The 18,771-nt window shown below is 53.1% G+C and overlaps 2 protein-coding genes and 1 long non-coding RNA gene across 5 annotated transcripts; 1 reads left to right on the forward strand and 2 right to left on the reverse strand.

Moving 5' to 3' along the window:
• Positions 1 to 23: 23 nt before the first annotated feature.
• On the reverse strand, positions 24 to 8,634 carry IPO4 (importin 4). Its single transcript, XM_007098025.3, has 30 exons — positions 8,431 to 8,634; positions 8,265 to 8,351; positions 8,058 to 8,137; positions 7,931 to 7,972; positions 7,352 to 7,481; positions 7,078 to 7,257; positions 6,782 to 6,847; positions 6,575 to 6,676; positions 6,405 to 6,488; positions 5,998 to 6,162; positions 5,856 to 5,909; positions 5,589 to 5,698; positions 5,176 to 5,284; positions 4,883 to 5,012; positions 4,545 to 4,658; positions 4,323 to 4,436; positions 3,952 to 4,072; positions 3,689 to 3,800; positions 3,466 to 3,578; positions 3,279 to 3,356; positions 3,141 to 3,198; positions 2,939 to 3,044; positions 2,654 to 2,847; positions 2,456 to 2,500; positions 1,990 to 2,115; positions 1,683 to 1,891; positions 1,445 to 1,577; positions 1,252 to 1,356; positions 489 to 558; positions 24 to 386 (listed from the first exon to the last, which is right to left on the reverse strand). Exons 1-30 carry the CDS (start codon positions 8,632 to 8,634, stop codon positions 256 to 258), a joined length of 3,372 nt encoding a protein of 1,123 aa, XP_007098087.3. The 3' UTR covers positions 24 to 255.
• Positions 8,635 to 9,121: 487 nt separating this feature from the next.
• TM9SF1 (transmembrane 9 superfamily member 1) lies at positions 9,122 to 16,951 on the reverse strand. Of its 3 annotated transcripts, none has more exons than XM_042989450.1 (6): positions 16,928 to 16,951; positions 13,541 to 13,902; positions 12,122 to 12,743; positions 11,650 to 11,835; positions 10,092 to 10,365; positions 9,122 to 9,518 (listed from the first exon to the last, which is right to left on the reverse strand). In XM_042989450.1, exons 1-6 carry the CDS (start codon positions 16,947 to 16,949, stop codon positions 9,125 to 9,127), a joined length of 1,860 nt encoding a protein of 619 aa, XP_042845384.1. In that variant the 5' UTR covers positions 16,950 to 16,951; the 3' UTR covers positions 9,122 to 9,124. The 3 variants fall into 3 exon arrangements, with proteins under 3 accessions (XP_042845384.1, XP_007098089.3, XP_007098088.1); XM_007098027.3 differs by lacking the exon at positions 16,928 to 16,951 and adding an exon at positions 14,198 to 14,404; XM_007098026.3 differs by lacking the exon at positions 16,928 to 16,951 and adding an exon at positions 14,161 to 14,404.
• On the forward strand, positions 14,425 to 18,695 carry LOC122239564. Its single transcript, XR_006218760.1, has 2 exons — positions 14,425 to 14,709; positions 18,422 to 18,695. It is a non-coding gene; the product is annotated as an uncharacterized LOC122239564 (long non-coding RNA).
• Positions 18,696 to 18,771: the final 76 nt, after the last annotated feature.

The raw sequence follows: 18,771 nt of genomic DNA on the forward strand, positions 1-18,771 counted from the left end.
GCTTTCTGCTGTCAGAGCTACTGTTTTTCAAGCAGAAATTGAACTGCCTTTATTAGGGTAGGATGTCAAGCCTTCATTTGTGTTGTTCCACAGCAGAACAGATCCAGAGACGCCTCTGCAGGGCAGCGGGCAGGGCTGAGACTCCAAATGGCTACGAGGCCCAGAATCTTTGGTAAGGCACGAGCTGCACTGGGCTGAGAGGTGTTCTCGGGGTCTGGGCAGGCTCTGTTCTCTCTGGCCTGGCTGCAGCTCAGTCTAGGTGAGGCCTAGGACGGCCTGGAGCTCCTGAGCTTTGTCACCAGGCAACGAGCCCAGTGCTGAGTGGAAGCTGTCGGTGTGCTGTCTGGCCAAGAATGTCAGGAGCAGCAGCAATGCGGCCTTGGTATCTGCGTGGAAAGTGCAGAGGGAGAGATCCCGCAAGGACTGGCCCTCCCCCAGCTGCCCCAGGCCCTGTGACCCCTGGCCCTGCCCACTACTGCCACCCTCACCTGGTGGGATCTTATTGTCGGCCAGAATGAGGCTGCAGATGCGCAGGAGCTCAGGAGCCACATCTACAACCTGTGAGAAAAGAAAGGCTGACTTAGGGGTGGCAGCACCCTTGGGCCCGGGTCCAGGGGGGCAGTGGTAGAGACCAAAGAGAGGGAGAATCTCCCACCAGGGATACTTTGAGTGTGATACCAATTCACATCCAAGACAACTGTGAAACATGAGAAGGACCTAAGAAACATGGTAGTAGTAATTGTTGTTTTTTTTGAAGGAGACAGGATTGTGACCAAAGAGGAATGAAGTTAAGAACAAAAGAATCCCCTGGTTTCTCTTCAGATCTATTAAGTCTTTCACCTTTTATTTTAAAGAAAGACCAAAAGAATCCCAGACACTTGGGAGCTCCACCAACAGAACAGTCTCTAGAGAAGCAATGGAACAGGAGTCCACACCTAGCTGGTCAGTTCAGACGAATTCAGGAAGCAGGGCTGCTCTAATTGGAAGGGATGGTGGGGCAGCCCAGGGATACCCATGCCCCATGAGCATCCTGAAGGAGCCCTGGTATAGGAAGTTAGCCTAGGGAAACTCTGATTTCTAGCTCCCCCCCGAGTGTGCAAATGGCCAGGCACGATGGAGCCTCCCTAGGAAAAAGCACTAAGGAGCGTCACAGGACAGTTTAAACTGTTACTCTGCGTCAGCTACAAGTGAGGCCAATTCTGCCTGTGACGAGCAGCAAGCTCCCCTGAGGGCCGCCAGCATCAGCATTACCTGGTCAGGGCTGCTCTGGTACAGGAAGCTGAAGAGGTGTCCTATGGTGACCCATTCCTCCAAGTCCTCCTTCAGTGGCAGGGCATGCAGCAGGGCAGCCAGCACCTGGACACAGAGATGCCTCAGGCCCCTTGTTCCGCACCCTCGCACCCTCCTCAGCTTCCTGGCTGTGCCTGATGCCCCTGGGTCTCACCTGGGGCTCCGGTTTCCTTGTGGGACTGGCCATCAGCAGGCGGGCAAGTGCCCCACAGATGTTGTCACGGACGCGATCGTGGCGCTCCCGTGCCAGGAGGGGCAACAGAAGCCCCAGCAGCTTGGGGAAGTGTCTGGTTCCACAGTCAAGGAACAGGCACGCGGGCAGACCTCTCCCGTCCTCGAGTTCCAGGGATGCTCCCAACCCCACCCAGGCCCTTTCTGCAAACTAAGGATACTCCTGAGCGGGGCGGCCCCCATGTTCTGCCAGCACCCCCAGCCCAAAGATGGCATTGCTCCGCACCTCAGGGTCTGCCTCCCGGGCGGTGCTCAACAGCACAGGGAGCAGCCGAGACACAAACTGGGCTGAGGTGCCACCCAGGCCCTGAATGGACTCCGCCAGGGTCCCCACTGCAAAAGACTTCTCTGCCACTGTGCAGCCTTGCTTCTGGTGGGGGGAGGAGTGAAGTCAGCAGGGACAGAGTGAGGGGCTGGACACAGGGTACACAGGTAGAACGGTTCGAAGCCAGAGCACAGAGCACTCACCGTCTTGCACAGCAGCAGTGGCAAGAAGCCGGCAAAGAAGGGGGCGAAGGCATCTCCCCCGGCTGCAGCTGCCAGGGCTGGGATGGCCTCTCCCGCATGCTCCAGCAACATGGCATCATACTCAGCCTGCGGAACCAGGTCAGGGGCTAGAGCACCAGAGCTAGCTCTGTAGCCGTGGGTGCCTCCCACAATGCCCCTTCCAAGCTGGCCATGTTTGAAACACAGCTTTTTCTCCTGGTACACCTACTCTTAGCTATAGATCCAAGCCCACCCCAATCCCCACCTGCCAGAAGCCTTTCCTGAACCTCCAATGCCTTAGTGGGAGCAGGGCTGCATCATTTGGAGCCATTACCAGCCTTTTAGTGCCCCTGGCCTCCCTAGGCCAAGCCCAGGTGCACTGTCCATCTCTGCCCTGTGCAGACTACCCGGACAGCCTGGTCCCACAGTTTGCATCCATGGCCCTCACCTGGTCCTCCTCTTCTTCCTCCTCGTCGGTGTCCTGACAAGCTATCTGCAGGAAGAGAGTTCAGCTCAGCCTGGCTCTCCTGCCCCTTCCCCTTTCCATGGAGGGGAGATAGGGGAACCTGGACCTGTAGGAGCTTCAGACTATCCCCACTTAGGGCTGAGCCATCTCCTCAGCCCACAGTCCACCCATCCTGCTCACCTTCCTTTGCAGCACCGCCTTGAGCATGTTGCAGAGCTCAGCAAGACGCCCAGGGGGCTGCAACGCGAGGGGCCCGCAGCCGCGCAGCACCCCCGTCAGCGCCTCCAACACGGCCATCACCACCTGGCGCTCCCGCTCCACATTCACTGCCTGCATGTAGGACGGCACCACCCGGGCGAGGGCAGTCTGCAGAGCTGGGGACATTATTAGCTGAAGCCCCGATCAGACCCTGTCCCTCCCTCCAATCGCCCCCTGCTTCCAGGGGCCCTAGCCTCCCCTGCTCACCTGCAGTGTTGGGTTCTGAGGGGCAGCTCTGACAGGCCTTGTGCAGTGCGCAGCAGAACTGACCCAGGGCCTCGTGGGCTGCCTTCCGCACGTTCAGGTGAGGGCACTGCAGGGTGAGGAGGGGCAGGATGTGCCTGCTGTGTTCATGGCCAACGCTGGGCCCTGAGCCCTTGGATCCCACCCACTCTACCAGCCCTCTCACCTCTAGCAGCTTGAATACTTCTTCAAAGACAGTCTCCATGTAGGGAAGGAAGGCCACACTGTGGACAGACAGACATATGGCCATTGGGGAAGGAACTCCCAGGCAGGGTTCCCAGTGCTGGGGAAGGCCGAGGCTCACCTGGTGTTCACAGAGATCTCCCCCAGAGCAGCACAGGTGTCTTCCTTCTCATCGAAAAAGGCATTTTCCACGCTGTACCTAGGGTCAGGTGGGGAGGCAGCAGCCATCAGGCACCAGAAGGGGCAGATCTGGCATTGGGCCCTTGCAAAGCCAGGATTCCTCTGACCAGAATGGCAGCCCTCCGCACCCTGAGATCTCTGAGTCCTCCTCCTCTTCCTCATCCTTGTCCATGAGCTCCTCCTCTTCCTCCCCATCGCTCTCGTCAAACAAAAGGAAGGAGGCGCTTCCATCGTACTGAGGCTGGACAGAGGAGGCACAGCAGGGACTCGAGCTTAGCTGAGACTGGGAGATAAATGCCAGTCCCGGGCTGCCCTTCCCCAACTGGCCCAGCCCACCCGTTCTCTGCTCACCACAATGCCTTCAGTGGAACGCAGTGACAGCAGCATAAGTGTGGTGATTTGTGGCAGGTGTGGCGCCAGGCCCTCACCCATGAGTCCTGATAAGGCTGCAAACAGGCTGTACCTGGGGGAGGCAGGCAGAAGCTGTACAGGCAGAAGGGGGAAGCCCAGGAAAACCCCTGATCCAGAAACAGGACAGGGTTCTCAGGTCAGGGCTGTGGATCCAGTGGATGGGCAGGAGACATGGGACAGGGGTGGGGTGAGGGCTCACTCACGTGCAGCGCCGCAAGTCAGGGTCGTCTACCTGGTCACACAGGCCCAGCCCTAGCTGGCAGCATTCCTCAGCCAGGGGCCTCATGGGCTCCCCCACTGCTCGAGCCAGCACCCCCAGTGTCTCTGTGGGGACAAGGATTTGGTTAACACTAGGATGTGAAGATGGGTCAGAGGTGTGCGAGGCCAAGACCTGGGGGACCAAAGATGGCAGCTGGGGGGTGATTCAGGAATCCCACTTGTGTTTCTAGGCACAGTGGTAAGGGTGCTTCCTTCGATGAAAAGGAAAAAACCTGTGTTGCCCGGGGGGAGATCTTTGTGAACACCTTGGCCCTTCCCCTGCACTGGGAACCTTGCCTGAGAGCCCCTTACTCACCCAGGCTCTGGATCTGCACAGGCTGAAGGTCCTCATGGCCAGTTAACAGGAATTCCCGCAGGTGCTCCATAATGGTGGGGAAGTAGGGCAGCAGGGAGGCCTGGGCAGCTGTGGCTGGGGAATGGAAGGCCAGTATCAGAGCTGGAGTGAGGACCACCGGTCCATCTGTCACGGACACCCTAGGGAAACCCTGTGCCCTGCCTCCTGCCTCCTTGTCCTCACCAATGGCCCCCAGGGCGCTCACAGCCAGCTCCTTGGCCCGGGAGCTGCTGGGATTCCTCAGAGGCTGCAGCATACATTCCATCAGCTCCGGAAGGTAGGGCTGCACTTTAGGCCCTGTAGGAAAAAGCATTCCTCTAACACCCAGGCCAGGTCTCCTACATTCTGGGGGCCCACCTCCTTCCAGGCTGACCTCTAACATCTACCCCAGACCTCTTTGGGTGCCTGCCACACCCCTTTCTCTGCTCCAGACAGTGGTTCAGGGAGTTGCACATCCCGTCGCCTTCATCCAAAGCTACATCTCCGTCCCCTCCCTCACATACCCGATTGCCATCACCTACCCAGGTTCTCCACGAAATTCTCCAGGGCATAACAGGCCTTGGCTAGGTGGTTTGTGTGCCCAGAAGGCACCGATTTCAGGTAGGCGAGGAGCAGTGGCATCACCTCCCCTGAATAGCTGCTGATATGGGGCTGAAAGAAGGGGAAAGGAGACCCCGAGTCAGCTCAACCGCGGGTATGCCCTCAAAGCACGCACCTAAGTGCCAATGGCAGCAGGGATGCCTGAGGAGGGGAAGCTGGCCTCTGGGAGGGGTGGGGACTCTGAAATGCTGACTGCCCATTTAGCCTTGCTAACCTGTAGGTTCTCTGAGAACTGGCCCAGGGCAAACAATGCAGCATTGCGTACAACTTGTGATGGGTCCTCCAGGCCCTTGCACACGATCTGCAGCAGTGGGGACAGCAGTCTGGGTGGGGCAGAACAAGAGAATGTAGTCTGAGGGGCAACACCAGAAAGCCCTAGGCTGGGCCATTCTCATTTCCCCTGGGAAAAAGGCTTTCTCTGTCACCAGACAGTAGGCACCACCCCTGGTCCCTATAGCTGGGGAAGCCATTTAAGTTATTTTCCAAATCAGGATGCCTTTTAGAGTGGCGGAAAGCCCTACTGATAATTAAGCTCCAACAATGAGCACAGACCAGGACTGCCACGCGCTGTGTGGTGGTTCTCTCCACTGCCCAGCCTCCCTCTAGGAAAAAGGAATAGACACCTACCTCTGTCTGATGTGGTCACCAGCTCCATCGGACAGTACGGCCAGCACCAAGAGCCCGGCCTTGCGCTGGTACGGTCTTTCACTCCGCAAGGCCTCTTCCAGCATGGGCATCTAAGGGAGCAGATGGTACTCTCCAGAAACCCTGGCATAAGCCTGCCATTCCTCCGGCAACTGGCCCTCCACACCTACTAGGGCCCAAACATCTTCAGCAATGGGAGACTAGGCACACCTGGGGGTAGGGGCGCCAGAAGGGCAGAGCCACACTTACCAACAAGGGACAGAGCTTCTCAGGGGGCAAATGTAGTGCCAGCATGTCCACGACCTGAAAATGGACAGGAAGACTTTGCTGGACTCCATCTCTGCCCCACAGCTACCTAACACCCTGTTACTACCCCTGTAGCATATCTCACCTGTACAGCAAAGTGCTTGGGAGTCTCCCCCACCAGCCCAATCTCCACCTCTTCCTCTTCTGAATCCTGGTCCTCAGGATCCAGCTGGCCCAGTGGGGGCTCGGCAGCCATAATTGGGAAAAGGGTGTGTAGTAAGGGTGGCAGAAGACGATTCTTCAACAAAGCCTTGAAAAGAAGGTGGAATGGTGTCCCTGAGAATCTGCTCTCAAGATGGACTCACATTAAAAATTCTAGCCTTCTAGGCCATAAAGGGTCTAACAGAAGATTACCAAACTCCCAGCTAGGAGCTGGGGTGAGGCCAGATCAATTTTAAATATCTAAAGATACCCAGAGATAGACAGAAAGCCCCAGCAGTGAGGTAAGGGATGGAAATGGGGGTGCACTAATGTGCGTCACAGAGTACTCACCTTGCTCTTGACTTTAACCAAGAAAGTGAGGCAGCAGAGAATACGAACACGTATTGCATCACCCAGAGCCACGTTTTTAGCCACCTGCCCAGAGACTAACTTGAATCAGAGAAAGGCAAAGAAACTCCCAGCAATATAAGCAGCAGAGGCTGTGCCTGTCCCCAGCTCACCTCCAGGCAAAATGTGAGGACCTCAGAGAGGTGGGAGGTGATGATGGGCACCTCTGACTCTAGCAATTCATCCAGGGCCTCCACAGCCTCACATGCCTTTGCCTGCCAGACAAACAAGTCATAGGGTTACCATGCTCTTCTTCAGTGGACCAGGCTGGGTGCTCCTACACTCTCCTTCCAATAGACCTCTTGCCCACATGTCCTCACCTCATCTACAGGGATCAGAGTCTGCATGGCCACAATGAGCTTGGGCACCAACATCCGCGCAAGAGGCTAGAGGACAGAAAGCATAATACGGGCTCATCTCAGGCCCCAGAAGCTGGCAGCTTCCTCAAAGCCTGGGCACAAGATGAGCCCAGGTACAGGGGATACCCACAGTATCCCCTCTCAAGTGTTAGGAAGCACAAATGGCAGAGACTCTGAAGTAGTTCTGCATCCTGCAAGAATGAGAATATGAAGACCCAAGAATAGGGAACCAAGAAAGGTGAGGACCCACATCTTACCACGTCATCGGTGCCCAGGTAAGGGGCCATGGTGGTCAGCGTGCGCAGGGAGTAAAAGAGGAGCCCAGGAGAGCCCACCTCACCAAGGGTCTCATTCAGAAGCCCAAGAAGCTCCCGGTGGTGGGGTTGGAAGGCCTCAGGCCGGGAGGTCACCACCACACTTAGCAGCAAAAGGCCCATCTGTTCAGGAGTAGGGGACGAGAGGAAAGCTTACATGGTCTATCCAGCTTCTCGGTCCCTCCATCCCTCCCGCCCACCGACAATGTGCTAATACCTCTCTCTCTGGTATGTGAGGGCTGTGGGTACTGTGCTGAAGAAGTTGCATGAGCTGAGGCCAGGCCTCCAGGCCTTCCTTTCGAAAAATGGTGGCTGAGAGCTGGGCCAGGCTAAGGCTCACAGAGTGCCTGCAAATAGGAGAGATACCCCCACCACCCCCAATCATCCTCCAGTACCCTCCCCAGCACACGCTGGGCCTGCCTCAATGGGCTGGCCAGGAAAGAAACCTTCAAGTGTGGGCAGAGTGTTTGCCAAGTTGGGACACATAAGACCACTAGTGGCTAACAGGGAGACCAGCAGCATGGTGGGTATGTGATCTGGTGAGCCTGGTTTCATGCAGACTGAATTTCAGTTCTGTTCTTCTAAATAGGATATGGCAGACCATCACAGCCCATTCTTATGAAGTTTAGTCTTCAACATGGCCTTAGAACACTTGCTCCACCCTTGGTCTAGAACTGAAATCTTCCCTTCTCCCTGCCCCAGGCCCTGCCTGGAGCTGAAAGACAAGGCAGAAACCCAAAGAGGGTCTCAGTAGGGGGTCAGTCAGGATCCCAAGAGGAGGCAGGTAGGCACTTACTGGGTCTCTCTCTGGAAGGCCGACAGGACCAGGGACTTGAGGCTGGAACACAGGTGACAGGTGTTGGCACTTGGCGGGCCCAGGAGCCGCCTCCGCCTGGCCCCGCCCCGCCCCTGGCCCTGCCCACCTCTCCCGATGCTCAGCTGTCAGCCGTCGCCAGTGGGTGCTCAGTCGTCTGCGGGTCAGCACTGCCGCGAACTGGCGGATCTGGGACGAGGAAGCACGCACGTGAGGGTTTGGGCAGGAAGGTGCTGAACGGGCCGCAGGGGGCAAGCTGGGGGCGTGACCAGTGGCGTACTATGGGACGCTCAGCGGGAAGGGGCAGGAGCCTCACCTGAGGATCGGCCGCGGAGGCCAGCAGGTCGCAGAGCGCGGGCAGGGCGGCCGGGTCCCGAAGAACGGTCTGGAGCTGCTCAGTGGCCTGGCGGATAGTTTGGGGGTCAGAGTAGGACTTTTCCCTCAACCTCCCGCTCGCCCGGCCGGGTCTACCCTGTCCATACCCGGCGGATACGCTCGGTGTCCGGCAGCAGCAGCTCCCGCAGGATCTGCTCCAGGCCGGCGGGCTCCATGGCAGCAGCCGAAGAGCCGCTACTGGGTCGGGCGGGGGGAGGGACAGCACGTGGAGGCCCCGAAACCCATTTCCGGCGGAAAGGGCGTTGCTCCGAGCCCCTCCCGTCACCAGGGTGATTCAACTCGCTTCCCATCCGGAGCTCTGGCTTTGCCACTTCCGTTGGCCTCAGCGCCGGCTGAGCCGCGGAAACAGGCCCTGGAGGTGAAGGTTCCCCCAGTCGAGAGTTCCCAAGCTCCGCGTAGAACTCGAGTTCCGTGCGTGCCGGGCCGACCCGGTTTTCTAAAGGGACACTACCCTTAACCGCAGGGCAAGAGTTCCTATATCCAGACCAAACCCTCCAACTACAGGATCCTTTTTCTTAATAAATTTTATTTTGATAATTGTAAAAAGAAAAATCAGGACCAAAACTAAAGGCAACTTAAAAAGTTCAAATATATACTCCTTATATAATAGAGATTTGTAATTTCCAGGCCCTCCGGGGGGAAGAGGGGCCCAAAGGGCAAAGGGGAAGTAGATAATGCCATCACACAATTCAGTCAATCAGAAGAGACGTTGGTAAGAGATCAGTGGGCCTCTGGACGTGAAGAATGGGAGAAAAGATCAATAGTTTTGCCACCCAAAACTTAGTCCATCTTGAGGTTAACATAGATATAACGGATGAACTTTAGGGAAGAAAAAAAGGAGATGGTGCCTAGCATGAGGAAGAAGACATAACCAGTGAGTAAGGAGTAGCCAAAAAACTCTACTGTCTGTACTGCCCCTGACATGTTGGAGCGCCGAGCATAGTAGAAAACCGAGTAGAGGAAGATGAAGAGCCCAGTGGAGCCAACACTCAGCACAGATCGCCACCACCAGCGGTAATCCTCCCCAGACAACTGGAAGTAGGTGAGCGCAATGGAGATGCAAGCCCCCACACTCAGCAGGATGGCGAAGACAAAGAAGAGGATGCCATACAAAGTGTACTGTTCCCGACCCCATACTGTGGCAAAGATGTAGTACAGCTCCACAGAGATGGCACTGTGAAGAGAAGAGAGGATACACAGCATTAAAGGGCTGTGCACTGCCAACACAGTGGCCAGGTCAAAATCCAGCCACCCCCTCCATGTTACCAGGTCACTGTGGAAAGTGGGTCCACTCCATCCCTGCCCTACAGTTCCTGGCTCCGTGGGGACTCTTTTACCCATGACTAGCTGTGCTCATTTCAAGAACAGCTTCCCTGATAGGTTAAGAGCGAGGATCCTGTCTGTTTTATTTTCTGCTCTATATTATCTGCCTGGCACTAGAGGTACTCAAAAAATTGGACAGGCAATCACATGGGCTTTAAGCCCCAGCTGGTGCCTGTGGACACTAAAGTCAGAAACCAGGAAGGCAGTGAACGGAGCAATGTCTTTGGAGAGCTTTATAAGTGAGCCACCCTCATCTTTGAGTTGATTTAAGCCGAGTCCTGCTTGGATACAGGAGGAACTATTTAATGATCTCTTAATTGTGCATCTGAACCAGGGATCATCACTCTTGTTGGGTCAGGGTACTGAGAAAGGCAGTTAAAGTCGGGAACCTGAGAGTGATGGCCAGAGCATAAAGGGAGGATACCTGAAAGGCAGGAAGCCTCCAACCGTCATGTGGATGAGCGTAGATTTGTACCAGGGCTGGGGCGGGATTTCCCGGGCGATGTTCTTGGTGCGACAAGGTGCATCAAAGGGGCTAGCGTTGTTCTTCCCGAAGATGCCTCCAATGACAGTAAGGGGGAAGCCCACCAGCAGCCAAACCGTCAGAAGCAGCAGGATGGTGGTGGCTGGCAGAGCCTGTGTCGAACCATTAGCCCAGTGCACTGAGTTCACCACACTCCACGTCAGGAAGAAAGGCACTGCAGGGATGGGCCCCCAGAAGGAGGGTCAGCTGGAGGAACATCCCTGGGGCCACCCACTCTGACTAGACCTAACAGGGAGAGAGGTGAAGCATCCTGCTCCCAAGCTGACCTCACCTTTTCGCATCCCATAGTTCTCAGTTCCTTATTTTACCAACATCCCTTCCCCCATCCATTATCATTAAGGGTCAAGGCAGCTGTTACATAATGATCAAAGAGAAACACAAACCACCTGCCTCCCAGGGCTTGTTCTGCTGTAGCATTGGTGATTCCTAGCATGACCCATTCCTTTGGCTTAAGGCCCTATTTTCAGAAAATCCTCTTCAAACATAAATGTGACGGAGTACAAATCAGACACTCAAGATTGGGAACATGAAAGGTTCAAAATGCATACTACTACTGCTGCCTTTGAAAGGACAAGCTGGCTTGTAAGGCTAGAGTGGGGTAGCCTCCTGCAAATAAAAAAAAAAAACATTTTCGCGGGGACACCTGGGTGACTCAGTCAGTTAAGCGTCCGACTTTGGCTCAGGTCATGATCTCATGCTTTGTGGGTTCAAGCCCCATATCAGGCTCTCTACTCAGTGCAAAGCCCACTTCAGATCCTCTGTCCTCCTCTCTCTACCCCTCCCCCACTGATGCATGCACATGTTCTCTCTCAAAAATAAACGTTAAAAAAAAATTTTTTTTTTTTTTAAGTAGGCTCTAAGCCCAGTGCAGAGCCCAATGTGGGGCTTGAACTCAGAACCCTGAGATCATGACCTGAACCAAGATCAAGAGGGGGACACCTAACCGACTGAGCCATCCAGGTGCCCCCAAAAAACCTTTTAAAAAGGGGCTGTCAAGAAATATGTTCGAGAAGGAGTGTTATTTCACTCTTAACATAATGGTTAAGAATACAGGCTCTAGAGTCAGACTGCCTGCATCTGAAACCTGGTTTGCTTCCTCTTAGGAGTGTAATTTCAGGCAAATTGCTTAACCAGCCTTCAATTTCCTCATCTGTAAAAATGGGGACAATATTAACTCCCGCATAGGGCTATTGTGGGGATTAAATGCGATGAAGGCATGCAGAGTGCTTACCATGCTGCCTAGAATATTTTAAGGACTTAATTTTTAAACTATGCAAAAGAAATGCAGTCTTGTCTTTTGAATGGTTTTCTTGTTTCTTTTGCCCATTTTCATTCCCTTAAGGCCTTACTCTAACTCTATCCCAGGTTCCATGATGTGTTGTAAGTTCCTAAACCCTCAGTCGCCAGGCCAGCCCACCAGGGAAAGGGCAGTCCTCACCAGAGAAGAGGCTGGTGGTGAGAATGATGTTCCACACCCAACGCTCGCCTCCAATCTGCCGGTAGAAGTGGCTGGACACGTAGCCAGAGATGCAGCAGGTCAGGGCATACAACAAGATGGCTGCCGAGTTAATGGCCCCATGACGGTGCACATTGAACATGCCCAGCAGCGCCATGACAATAATGCCTGCAGGGTAGTAGTGGAAAGCCTGTGTCAGGTCTCCCCTGTCCCTTTTCTGACAACTTCAGAGGAATCATCCCCCTTTCTCCCAGACCCAAGGAAAACAATATCCCCTAATTCTGTTGTTCAGCAAACCCACAACTGAATATACACATGCTTGTTAAAGCCACCCACCCCTTAGGTTTGCCTCTCACCTTGGAAAGAAGAGAAGATCTGCAGATCTTTCCAGAACAAACCACCAACTTAGTTCTACCCCTTGAGAGAAATCCCTGATTAATTTTTATCACCTCACCAGTGCCAAGGGCCAGGAACTGGGCACCCACACCAAGCACAGCACAGAGCAGACCACGGTATGGAGGGAAGCGGAAGACATCTGTATGGATAATTTTCCAGCCATTGTCACCTTGATCAAAGTCATCACCAGAACCTGCAGAGGTAGTCTCCTCATCCAAGTTGTATCGAGCCAGGTCGTTTCGAAGCACACGCATGAGAATGACAGCCACAAAACCCACCAGTAAAAACACAAGCACCATGGAATTGATGATGGACAACCAATGGATTTCCAGTGTTCGGGGAAAGAAACCACTGTCATCGCCACGGCGCCTGTCACTCCGACGTTCCACTGAAGTCTCAGACCAGCGCACGCTGTAGGTGTGGGTGAGGCCTAAGAACTCATCAGGTCGTAACCCATCTAAGCTGTGGGGCTTGACGTCCCGCACAGAGACATTGGCAAATATAATTCGGTCTCCGTGGAATTCTAGGTGGAAGTCCAGATGGGTCCAAAGCCCTATCTTGTGGCTGTGAGGCAGGAAGCCACTCTCCTCCATGTAGCCCACAAAGCCACGTATTGGCAAATCATCCACTACAAATTCAAAGTAATACAGTTCCTCAATGGCCTGGCGCAGTTGCTCCACCTACAAAGAGCAAGTCAGGAGTCAGATACGGCCTCCCCAGGCATAGCGTTAGAGCAAGGTTCCACAGCCTGGACACTTCTGACATTCTGGGCTGGATAATTTTTATTGTGGGGAGCTGTCCTGTGCACTGTAATATGTACCATCCCTGGCTTCTTCCCACTAGGTGTCAGTAGCACACCCCCCTCCCAGCCCCCCTCCCGGCAGTGACAACCAAAATTATCTCCGGACATTGCCAAATATCCCTTGGGAGACAAAATTGCCCCCTGCTGAGAACCACTAGGTTAGAACCTAGTATGCTGGGATTCTCCAAAACGAGCAATGTGACTTGACAGGGTTAAGGTGTAGAAAAAGGAGAAAGGCAAGGTGTCAGAAGGTCTGGAGTAGACTAAAGTGCCCTAAGAGAGGATTTGCTAAAGAAAAAAAAAGCATCACAGGAAAGATTAGAGTGTAAAGGAGCCAGTTAAGAAAGCCAAGAGGTAAGTATGGAAGGAAACAACTATATAGGAGTGATAGTTGGGACCTTATTACCAACAGAGCAGCCTGGAGTCCGGAGCCCTGGGCTCTAATATCACCTCTGCAATTCAGTATCCATGTGGTCTTGGAAAGTCACTTTTGAGCAAGTATGTTTCTTCCTCAACTGAATGCAAATAATACCACCTGTCCTGACTACCTGGTGGGATTGTAGTTAGAGTTAAGTCAGATCATTTCCATAAAGGTGCTATAAGACCATAAATTGTAAGACACTGTTTAGTCCCTGGGAGGGAGGGCTGACTTCTAGCCAATGTGGAGAGGCTGACCTGTGCAGAACTGAGCTGCATGTGGCACAGGATTCTCTTCTCCACATTCTCCCGAAAACGTATCTCGTACAAAGACTCAGCCATTCGGTCCCCATCCAACACTTCACCCAGGCTAAGGCTTTTGTGTCGTATCTTCTCAGGGCAGCAGACCGGAAGCTGATAGTAGTGGTAAGTCTCCTGAGGGTTGTGGTAGGGTCCCACTTTGTTGACATATAGAATGACGGGGTCACCGGCCTTGTAGTGTGTCACACCTTCCACCCCAGGCTCATGGCCTGTGCCCAGCAGCAGCATCAGAAGTGACAACCACTGGTAGCTCCAACTCCGCGAGTGCCCTAGGACTGTCATCCTTAAGGCAGCAGAACCTGTTTGGGGGAGTCCTGCAGTTATGGAAACCAATTCCTGACGCCCCAGGTCAAGTCGTTCGAACCGCTCCAATTCCTCCCCTTGGGTTCTCCAACCCTCCTTCGGGAGGCCGCCTCCCGACCCCCAGACAACACTGTCACACTGTCCTCCTTTGCTCTCCTGTTCTCTGAGTCTGGGGCCCCCCTCCCGCAGCCCGCCTGCCCGGGACCTCCCCGCGCCCCAGCCCGTTTCCATGGCAACGCCACGCGGCCTCGCACCTCAGGCACCTTCCCGCGGCCCCCGCGGGGTCCTCACCGCACGGGAAGGGCTGGCCGAGGCGGCGCCCGCGGCCTCTGCGGCCCCGTAGCTGCCCTTGGGTTCCTGCCGGGGTCTCCCCCCTGAGCGGCGCGCTAGCGGCGGCCCGGGAAGGACCTGACGACCGACCTCCACGGGGTTGGCCGCCGCGGTGCCTGATCGCAGCGGCTGTTGCCACACCATACGGTAGACCGCACTGAGTTCAGTTAAGTGTTCGCCGACTAGCTTTCTCCAGTCGGGAGCCCGGCCCAGCTCTGGAGAGCCCGCAAGGCCCGGCTAGCCCGTCCCCCGAAGGTGGGCCCTCCCGGCGATCTGGAGAGCAGCCCGGGACACGTCAGTCTTACCACTTCCGCCTCACCCGCGGGGACCTCAGTCGGGCGGAAAGCTCCTTTTCTGGAGCCTAGTGGGGACCACGCCCCCGATGCTGCGGCCGGTGCGCTGTTCCGCCGATGGTCTTTCGGGCAGGGACTGAGGCTGAGGCCTGGCTGCGGGGACGCGGACGCCACTTTGGGGTAAGAGTCGCTGCCGGGCCGCTCGCCCGTCCCAGGGAAGACTTGGGGGCACCTGCCGGCAGAGGCCGGAGAGCCGTGCCCGCCGCACGCGCCCAGTAACTGTCCAGGAAACGGAGCCCGGTTGGTGGCTGGGCCTACACCTAGTGGACGCCCAGGAGCATTTGCCGGCTGAACCGGTGGGTCTCGCCACCGAATGCAGAGGGCGAGCTCAGAGAGGCGGTTGATGGCCCCCAACCCGGGCGGAGGTGAGACTTTGGGCGTCTCTGTGCTGGGACATCGAGGGCACAGTACGTGCAAGTGTCCTGGAATCTGCATCTCATTTCACTGCTCCTCTTCCAACCCGTCACGAGTGGCCTCCCCCCAAAAAATAAATAAATAAGTAAAAATGTCTTCCCGAGGCTGTGCTGGAGGCCTCCCCGGCCAAATAATGACAGTCCCATGTTCGAAGACAGGCAAGACTGAGGCAGGTCTGGTGCGGAGACACGCAAAGAGACAGGGTGTCAGCCCTTTTACCGGGTGAGTTGGACAGCCTGGCAGGGTTATTTAACCTGCAGGCAAAGAATCTTGTCAAACGTTCGACTTTTTCGGTGTTCTTGTTATTTACGTGTGTGTGTGTACGCGCGCGCGCACGCGTTTGGGCTTCTCAATTTTATATTGCAGATTACTCTGGAAAAGTTTACCCTTGCCTGTCTTGGCCATTTTAAGGGTATCTGCCATTGGGAGAGTTTTGAAGCTCAGACCCAGGGGCAGTAACTTCCGTTTGGCCACTTGGGGGCAACATGTAAGGATGCAGATTTAAGTTTCCCTTTCCCTGGGTAAAGAAGTAGTGCCTCACCTCCCTGTAGGAGGAGGTGAGGTTCCAGGAAGTAGGGGATTGAGTTTTTTAGATAATCAGTGGATTTTGTAATTAGAAAAGTAATTTAGAGAAGCCAGAAACCTGGGACTCTCTCACTCCCGTCCCCAGGGGACATCCTCTTCAGATCAGTGCCACCAAGCCCCCCTGCTTATTTCCTGAATATTTTCCAATACTTGCCCTCCTTGCAGCTGCCTTGGTTCAGGTCCCACCCTCTCTCACCTAAATTACCATGATAGCCACCTTGCTAGTGTCCTGGTCACCTCCCAACTTGGATCCATTTTCCATACTGCTGCTATAAAGATTTTTTAAAAAATATGTGTCCTATTTCCAGCAACAGTGGTTCTGAAATCTTGGTGCTCATCAGATTGAACCAAAAGCTTATTTAAAACATAAGAGACCTGGGTCCCACCAAATCAGGATCTTAGAGGAGGGGGTGACTGGTCATTATTTTTTAACAGGCTTTGATTTTGACTAAAATTTGACCATGAGTACATAGGATAAATTCTTAAAAGCTTGGCATATGAGACCTGTCAGACCTGGATCTTTACTTCTCCAGGTACATTACCCTTTTGGAACCCTGTCCTGTGTTCAAACTGGAATCTTCAATGTCGTGTTCTCTCAAGTCTACAAGCTTATGTAGCTCCTTTTGCCTAGACTTCCCAGTCTACCATTCCCTACTTACCTGCCTGGAGACTTCTGACAGTGCAAATGCTTCCCCTATAAAGCCTGCTTTTACATCTTCCAGTCTTTGATTATAGCACTTTACCTCACTGGACTGTTATTTTACTTCTTATGTGTCTCTCTTCCTTGTTAATTGCTAACTACTCACAGGAAGACTAAGTTATACATCTTGATATCCTTAGCAGTGCTTTCGTATAAAGTCGGCAGCTTAATAAATGTTTTTCAAATGAACTGGTTTACCCCCTGGACATGCCCCCCTGCACAATGATAACACAGCTGCCACCAGGCTGCCCATCCCAGGGCCAGCCAACTATCCAGAGGGTGGGGCTGTGTGGCCCTCCTTACCATGATGTGCCCTGGACAACTCATCTTGGTAGATCGAGGATGTAGATTAGGCTTCCAACAAACTTTGGAACCATCCTGCCAGCAGGATCAGCAGGCTGTCAGTAAATAGGAATTTACCAGTAGTCTATGGCATAATCTGTTGTTGGGAGTTGTTTTGCTTTGGAAGATAGAAATGTGATTCTTCCCTTGTTCTTTCCTGAGTGCCACTCCCCACCCCCACCCCACCCCCTCCCCACCCCCTCATACCCCCCCAGTCTTAAATCCAGGTTAACCCTTCAGTGACCACAATCTCTGTCATTCCCTGCAACCTGTATTTTTCTAGCTTGTCTTCCTTACCCATGCAGCTTAGATTTGGCATTCCATCATTTCAGCCACATTCTTGACTGTGTTCTTGATGCCTCTCTTCCATTATTGTTTCATTCCAGCTGCCAAGTGAAACCTTAATCTTGGGTTCATATTCAAGAACTGTCAGTATTCAAGCACCTATACCCAAGATGAATCTTAACACTGTGTTAAAATCGTGTGTTTATAAATTGTGTTTTTAACCTCAGTTGGACCCCCAGTGCTGCTCAGTGATCCTGTTCATTTTCCAGATCAGCTATCTTATTCTGCACAACCCATTCTTCTCAAACCTGACTTCATCTCCCTCTTCTTGCCAGTTGACCTCCCTGACAGCCTAGTGGGAGATGCAAGCAGAAAAAAAACACAGTTACAGGCACTGTGACAGAGAAAGTATTGGGGCTCTGGGAGCACCCAGGAGGGAGGAACATCCAGTTTGCTCTTGAGCAGTTGGTAAAGGTGTCCTTAAAACAGCTTATGAGCTAAGTCCTGAAGGGAGAGTAGGGGTTTGCCAGACAGAGAAAGCAATGAAGGAAAAGTAATTCTGTTTGTAGCATTGCATGCAGGTTAAAAGATAAAATTGGAGAAGTAAGCAGGGTCAGATATATAAATATATAAATACATATATATACATATAAATTTGGACTTGATCCTGAGGAGAATGGGGAGACACTGAATTGTTTCAAGTGGGCATAAAATCAGATTTACACCTTGGAGTTGAGGGTGAAGACTGGAGGGGAGCAGAAAGCTTGCCAGAGCGATCAGTTGAGAACTGAAAGAGGCTTCAGCTAAGGCAGTGACAGCTGCTCCGGGAGCCTGAAACATATTGTTAAAAATACTTAGGAGGTAGAAGAGACAGAATTTGGTGACAGATTGGATGTAGGGGCCGAGGTAGAGGGAAGGGTCCAGGTGACATTTGGGTGTGTGAACTGAAAACAACTAGTATAGAACTTACAGAAAGAGGAAATCTAGGGCAAGAACATACAGACTTCAGTTTTGGACATGGCACGTGGAAGATACAAACATGTCCATGTGAATCCAGCAAGCAGTTGGATGCTGGATCTGGAACTCCAGAGACATCTGAGATAGAGACAAGATTAGGAGCAGTCAGAATGGATGTAATCAGTAAGGTGTGGGGAATGGGGGAGATCCTAAAGGATGAGGACATAAGACCTATGGTAGAACCTTCACGGTATGATTAAGGGACAGACAGAAGATAAGGCTCCAGTGAAGTGTGAGGAGTGGCCAGAGGGATAGGAGGAATACTACAGAATTTAAGGTCATGGAAAGCAAGATAAGAATGCATTTCAAGGTTCAGAGGTGGAATCAGGTGGAATCTATTCCACCTTTCAATCCGAGTGATCCTTGTAATCTTGTAACCGTCTTTACTGGTATAAAGCTATGGAAGTGACGCTTTGTGGTTTTGGAGCCTAGGTTTCAATTGATCATACAATTTCTGATTTTTTTTTTTTTTTTTCTCTTGAAATTCAGTGCTACTGTGTGAAGGAACTCTGGCTAGTCTGCTGGATAGTGAGACCATATGCAGCAGAAACAAACGATCCCAGCAAAGATGAGACCACTTGGAAGAACCACCCAACTGAGCCCAGCTCAACTTGCAAAAAAAAAAAAAAGGTGGTTGTTTTAAGCCAGAAAAACATTTTAAGGTTAAGATTCCTTAGAATATGTTTCTACAACACCTTATAATGCTCTGTAATATTCTCACACGTGTGTTTCTCATGCTGGATAATAAAACTCTAGGAGCATAGGGTCTCTATTGGTCTTATTATTTTATCCCAGTACTCAGCCTGATACATAGTGGGTGCTCAATAAACATGAATGGT

Source organism: Panthera tigris, chromosome B3, assembly GCF_018350195.1.
Source record: "Panthera tigris isolate Pti1 chromosome B3, P.tigris_Pti1_mat1.1, whole genome shotgun sequence".
In the NCBI taxonomy this organism is placed as follows: domain Eukaryota; kingdom Metazoa; phylum Chordata; class Mammalia; order Carnivora; family Felidae; genus Panthera; species Panthera tigris.

Bases quoted from the DNA above. Each gene is read 5' to 3' on its own strand.
- IPO4 (XM_007098025.3), bottom strand. From the start codon at position 8,634: ATGGGAAGCGAGTTGAATCACCCTGGTGACGGGAGGGGCTCGGAGCAA. The intron at 6,677-6,781 runs GTGAGGACATGT...TTTGTCTGGCAG, and splicing joins CTCTGATCCCTGTAGATGAG to GCAAAGGCATGTGAGGCTGT. The intron at 4,659-4,882 runs GTAGGTGATGGC...TTTTTCCTACAG, and splicing joins GAATTTCGTGGAGAACCTGG to GGCCTAAAGTGCAGCCCTAC.
- TM9SF1 (XM_042989450.1), bottom strand. From the start codon at position 16,949: ATGCCAAATCTAAGCTGCATGG. The intron at 13,903-16,927 runs GTAAGGAAGACA...TCCCCCAAACAG, and splicing joins GCCAAATCTAAGCTGCATGG to GTTCTGCTGCCTTAAGGATG. The intron at 9,519-10,091 runs GTATCCTCCCTT...TTCTCTTCACAG, and splicing joins GGAGGCTTCCTGCCTTTCAG to TGCCATCTCTGTGGAGCTGT.